Source organism: Heteronotia binoei, chromosome 2 (genome assembly GCF_032191835.1).
Source record: "Heteronotia binoei isolate CCM8104 ecotype False Entrance Well chromosome 2, APGP_CSIRO_Hbin_v1, whole genome shotgun sequence".
In the NCBI taxonomy this organism is placed as follows: domain Eukaryota; kingdom Metazoa; phylum Chordata; class Lepidosauria; order Squamata; family Gekkonidae; genus Heteronotia; species Heteronotia binoei.
In genome coordinates, this window is record NC_083224.1 from 3,073,266 (window position 1) to 3,079,265 (window position 6,000).

At 51.6% G+C, this 6,000-nt stretch overlaps 1 protein-coding gene across 4 annotated transcripts in view; it reads left to right on the plus strand.

Annotated features, from left to right (window-relative positions):
* Positions 1-4,179, plus strand: part of RPRD1B (regulation of nuclear pre-mRNA domain containing 1B) — an 81,055-nt gene extending 76,876 nt beyond the window's left edge. For all 4 annotated transcript variants that reach the window (XM_060263921.1, XM_060263913.1, XM_060263905.1 and 1 more), the window contains one exon: positions 2,213-4,179. In XM_060263921.1, the coding sequence (XP_060119904.1) occupies positions 2,213-2,362 (150 nt within the window). In that variant the 3' untranslated portion in view covers positions 2,363-4,179. The remainder of the gene's footprint in view (positions 1-2,212) is intronic.
* The last annotated feature ends 1,821 nt before the right edge of the window (positions 4,180-6,000 follow it).

Sequence of the window (6,000 nt, forward strand, 5' to 3'; positions counted from 1 at the left end):
CGGCTCACAATCTCCTTTCCCTTCCTCCCCCCACAACAGACACCCTGTGAGGTAGATGAAGATATTGGATTTATATCCCGCCCTCCACTCCGAAGAGTCTCAGAGCGGCTCACAATCTCCTTTCCCTTCCTCCCCCCACAACAGACACCCTGGGCATTTTTGCACTCACCTTCAGCCGGCGCGACCCCTCTCTTCACCGCGCAGGATCGGCGCGGATTTCGCACTAAATGCCGCGGAGTAGCCGGAAGAGCCGGGAACTCTCGTCGCAAAAGCTGCGCAAACGGAAACTGCTTTTTGGCGGTTTACATTTGAGCGGCTTTTGCGCCAGGAGCTTCCGGCTCTTCCGGCTGCTCCGCGGCATTTAGTGCGAAATCCGCGCCGATCCTGCGCAGTGAAGAGGGGGGTCGCGCCGGCTGAAGGTGAGTGCGAAAACGCCCCCTGTGAGGTGGGTGGGGCTGGAGAGGGCTCTCATAGCAGCTGCCCTTTCAAGGCCATTCCAGCAGGTGCAAGTGGAGGAGTGGGGAATCCGACCCGGTTCTCCCAGATAAGAGAGCTCTGGCTGATCCAAGGCCATTCCAGCAGGTGCAAGTGGAGGAGTGGGGAATCCAACCCGGTTCTCCCAGATAAGAGAGCTCTGGCTGATCCAAGGCCATTCCAGCAGGTGCAAGTGGAGGAGTGGGGAATCCAACCCGGTTCTCCCAGATAAGAGAGCTCTGGCTGATCCAAGGCCATTCCAGCAGGTGCAAGTGGAGGAGTGGGGAATCAAACCCGGTTCTCCCAGATAAGAGAGCTCTGGCTGATCCAAGGCCATTCCAGCAGCTGCAAGTGGAGGAGTGGGGAATCAAACCCGGTTCTCCCAGATAAGAGAGCTCTGGCTGATCCAAGGCCATTCCAGCAGGTGCAAGTGGAGGAGTGGGGAATCAAACCCGGTTCTCCCAGATAAGAGAGCTCTGGCTGATCCAAGGCCATTCCAGCAGCTGCAAGTGGAGGAGTGGGGAATCAAACCCGGTTCTCCCAGATAAGAGAGCTCTGGCTGATCCAAGGCCATTCCAGCAGGTGCAAGTGGAGGAGTGGGGAATCAAACCCGGTTCTCCCAGATAAGAGAGCTCTGGCTGATCCAAGGCCATTCCAGCAGGTGCAAGTGGAGGAGTGGGGAATCCAACCCGGTTCTCCCAGATAAGAGAGCTCTGGCTGACCCAAGGCCATTCCAGCAGGTGCAAGTGGAGGAGTGGGGAATCAAACCCGGTTCTCCCAGATAACCACTACACCAAACTGGCTCTGCTTAGAGTGAGCAGATCCTCTGAGATGTTTTGAGTCTCTTGGTTTTTTTTTTTCAGTGTGAGACTGCGTTTGTGGTTTTTCTTTTTTTGGAGGGAGCGGGGGGGGGTGGACTGTTAATTTGTCCACAAAGAGAGGGGGAAGAGAAACTGGGCCGTTAATTCATTACAAGTTCCAGACCTGAATCTGTGGAATTGAACACTGTAATGAACTCTGGTTGTGGCAGGTGTGCAAAGGTACTCTGAATGTGTCATTCTGGTCACCACACCTCAAAAAGGATATTATAGCATTGGAAAAAGTCCAGAAAAGGGCAACTAGAACGATTAAAGGTTTGGAACACTTTCCTTATGAAGAAAGGTTGAAACGCTTGGGGCTCTTTAGCTTGGAGAAACGTCGACTGCGGGGTGACATGATAGAGTTTTACAAGATAATGCATGGGATGGAGAAAGTAGAGAAAGAGGTACTTTTCTCCCTTTCTCACAATACATGAAATTGCTGAGCAGTCGGGTTAAAACGGATAAAAGGAAGTCCTTCTTCTCCCAAAGGGTGATTAACATGTGGAATTCACTGCCGCAGGAGGTGGTGGCGGCTACAAGCGCAGCCAGCTTCAAGAGGGGATTGGATAAAAATATGGAGCAGAGGTCCATCAGTGGCTATTAGCCACTGTGTGTGTGTGTGTGTGTGTGTGTATTTGGCCACTGTGACACAGAGTATTGGACTGGATGGGCCACTGGCCTGATCCAACAGGGCTTCTCTAATGTTCTTATGTGACACAGAGTATTGGACTGGATGGGCCACTGGCCTGATCCAACAGGGCTTCTCTAATGTTCTTATGTGACACAGAGTATTAGACTGTATGGGCCCTTGGCCTGATTCAACATGGCTTCTCTTATGTTCTTATGTTGTTTTTCTCTGCTGTGTTTGGTTCCTGCAGGAGTACAAGCAGAAGTTGGCTCGGGTCACGCAGGTCCGCAAGGAGCTCAAGTCGCACATCCAGAGCCTGCCCGACCTGTCGCTGTTGCCCAACGTGACCGGAGGGTTGGCGCCTCTGCCGTCGGCTGGGGACCTCTTCTCAACTGACTAGGGCCCCTTCACGGGGTCTGCGTTCCCTCCCGCTCCTGCCCCTCCTTCCAGCAGAACTTCTCGGGACGACTCTCCGGCATAGGAAGGAACGGCCAGCGGCCCGTGCTGCCCCTCACGTTGACGGGGCAGGTGTGGCTCCCAGTTCTTCAGAAGGCGGCCAGTTTTCTCACACTTGGCAAAAAAAAAAAAATTCACATTCCCCTGGGTTCCCCTTAGTGCTTTCAATTTCTACAGCCAGACTGTGCGAATCATGTGTGCGTCTCTCTCTCTGCTTCTCTGGGTTTTTTTTCCGGCAAAAAGAACGTCGGTTTCTGTTTTGGCTTCCCCCCTGTCTCCCTATAAAAAGTACCGGGAGGTTTTCAGAGTCAGTTTGTGGTACATCAACCTTCATTTCGGGGTGGGCCCCGCAAGTTGTGTCGGGAGCATTGCCTTCAAAGAAGCGGGGGGGACTTCTGCTTTCATGGGTGTGACCCGGGGGGGGTGGGGGTTTGATGCCCTCTTTTTGTGCTGCGCAGGGACCCTGAGGCTCGTGTGCTCTCTCTTTCCCCCCCCCCCCCCACGTTGCACACGGCCTTGTCCTCCTCCGTGGGCGTTCTTGCTCAGGTTCCCCTTTGTGTTGGTGCCACAGTGTCCTCTCTTCGCCCTCTCCATCTGTCGCAGGTGTGTGTCTGAATGCTCAAGAAAGCCCTGGCTCCGTGGTCTAAAGTTGAACCCATAGACCTGAGCGGAAGGGCTGTCGTATGTGGCTGTGGTCCTCAGAAGAGCCACAGGCTCGGCCCCGCCGGAAGAGGCGAGAGGGCGCGGAGACTTCCAGCGGGTGGATGCCCGTTGTTGACCTGCCTCCGTCCACTTTGGTTCACGCTGGCCGCTCTTCTCCCTTCGCCAGCCTGTAGCGATATTTGTGCATCTCTCGTTTGTGTGTTATGTGCACTTTCACAGAAGCCAATCAATCTTTTTCCGGGGATCTCCCATCTGAAGCAAGGGGAAAGTTGTCTATCGCCAGGGCGCTCCCAGCATCCTTTGCCCTTCAGCTGGGAAGGAGGGAGTTGACTTTCCCACGTGCGGCTGGATCGGATGGCCTTTTCTTTCATTGTGGCCAGCAGCCTGGGTCTTGTTTTGCCAAACGCAGCTTTGGCAGCGCACTCCTTCTTGAGGGCTTGCACGTTCAAGCCTGGAGTTTGAAATTGATCATCTCCTTCCCAGTTGAGGGGGCCATGCCTCCTCCAAAGAAGACCACGCAGACTGGCAGTCTGGGACACGCGACCTCTGTGTTATCTGGGGGTGGGGGGCGAGCAGGGGCTATTGTGAGGCCGTCTCTCTTATACAGGGGGCCTCTAAAAATGAATCTCCATTGGGCGAGCGGTAGCCTGTGAAAAGCGGCTGCGTGGCTCTGCTGCTTTCTAGAGGAGCGGTCGGTTTAAGGGCACGGAAACTGGGCTGAGCGTCTCAAATGGGTTGTTTGTGTGGCGTTGCTGTGAGTACAATATTCGGGGTTTGAAGAAATAGGAATGACTTGTGGGTTTCCCCACCCCCCCCACCCATCCTCCTCCCTGCAAAAAGCTTTTATGCTTTATTTTAACATAACTGAAAACCTTGGGGATTTTGTTTGATTTACCCAGTCGAAGGAGGTGGTGTCAGAGCACTTTGGGTGGGGGGGGGAAGGGGGGGTGTCTCCTTTCAAGATCTAAGCGTTTTCATAAAAAATCTATATGTGAATTGATTTAGAGTCAAATTTAGAGGCATAGGCTGCCCTTCCAGCAGCGGTATATTCTGAAATGTCTGATAAATATATTTTTGAATAAAGAGGGGTGTCGTTCAGCGGGCGTGTGGCTCTTTCTTGGAGAGCAGCCGGAACTTTGCGTTGTCGTCTTTGAACGCGGCGATAGCAGAGCCAAAAATAACGGAGCCGCAGCGGTCGCGCTTTTATCTGTAGCTGCGGGTCTCCTGCAATTCAAAGCGTTGACCCAGTTAGAATACCTTGCATCCCGGCTAGTCCCACGATGTCTCTTCCACCCGAGGAGTTGGGGTGCCGCTGGATTTAGTGGTTAGCTGGCCTAGCTTTCTTTGTCACAGTTGCAAAGCGGAGCACTTCCAGATGTATTCCGCATAAAAGCAAACAGTATGGGTTTTTAAAATAAAATATTAATAGTTTATTAAATTTAAATTATAAGTTACATTACTTCATAATCCATAAAACAGGTAAAGGTAGTCCCCTGTGCAAGCACCAGTTGTTTTAGACTCTGGGGTGACGTTGCTGTCACGTTTTCACGGCAGACTTTTGATGGGGTGGTTTGCCGTTGCCTTCCCCAGTCCTTTACACTTTTCCCCCAGCAAGCTGGGTCCTCATTTGACCGACCTTGGAAGGATGGAAGGCTGAGTCAACCTGGAGCCGGCTACCTGAACCCAGCTTCCACCGGGCATCGAACTCAGGCCGTGAGCAGAGCTTAGGACTGCAGTACTGCAGGTTTAACACTCTGCGCCACGGGGCTCTTAAGTATAGGAAAGGAAAGGTCCCCTGTGCAAGCACCAGTCATTTCCATCTCTGGGGTGACGTCGCTTTCACAATGTTTTCACGGCAGACTTTTTACGGGGTGATTTCCCATTGCCTTCCCCAGTCCTCTACGCTTTCCCCCCAGCAAGCTGGGTCCTCATTTGACCGACCTCGAGGCTGAGTCGACCTGGAGCCGGCTACCTGAAAGCCCAGCTTCCGCTGGGATCAAACTCGGGTCATGAGCAGAGGGCTGTCAACAGCAGTACGGCAGCTTTTACCACTCTGCGCCACAGGGCTCTTCTTGCTGGGAGGAAAGTGTAGATGACTGAGGAAGGCAACGACAAACCACCTCGTAATAAATCTGCCATGAAAGCAACGTCACCCGAATCGGGAACGGCTGGTGCTTGCACAGGGGACTCCCTTGACCTCATAATCCACACACACACACAAAAACAGTAGTTAAATGAAAACAGAGAACAAAGGTAGTTATTTAACTTGTAATACTTATAATACTTATACCGTTTTTTTACTATATATTGATTTTGGTTACAGTCTGAATTATTCTTCCAAAATTAACCCTTACATTTGGCTAATCATCTCTGTTTACACCTTTCTGTATCCACTCATTTAATCGAACCCATTTTTCTGTGGCTGATTGTTTTGTTTTCCCATTCAATATTGCCGCAAATAGTCTGTTTTAATGACAGTTTCAGGGGTTTCGAACTCTGGGCCGGATCTGACATAAATGAAACCTCTTTCGGCCAGGCCATGTGTGTGCCGATTTAAGATTAGGTAGCAGAGAGATAAATTTTATAAAGGTACACAAGCACAATTTAAGATTTAAAAAAAAAACAACTTAAAACATGCTTAAAACATTAGCACTCGGTCCTTAAAGGTGCTTTCTTTGTATTTCTCCCATGCGATCCAAGGAACTGGGCAAAGGAAGCTCCAGCTTTTTCCTTCGTTCCCCAGGGGAGCAGGTGGGGGAGGAGCCTCAGCTAATAGAAGGAAGAGAGGCTTGGCTCAGTAGATCTGCTGTGGGATTGAGAGAGCCTGGCAAAACAAGCTCTCCCCCCGCCTTCCTCCCCAACGGAAGAGCCTCAGCCAATGGAAGATGAAGATATTGGATTTATATCCCACCCTCCACT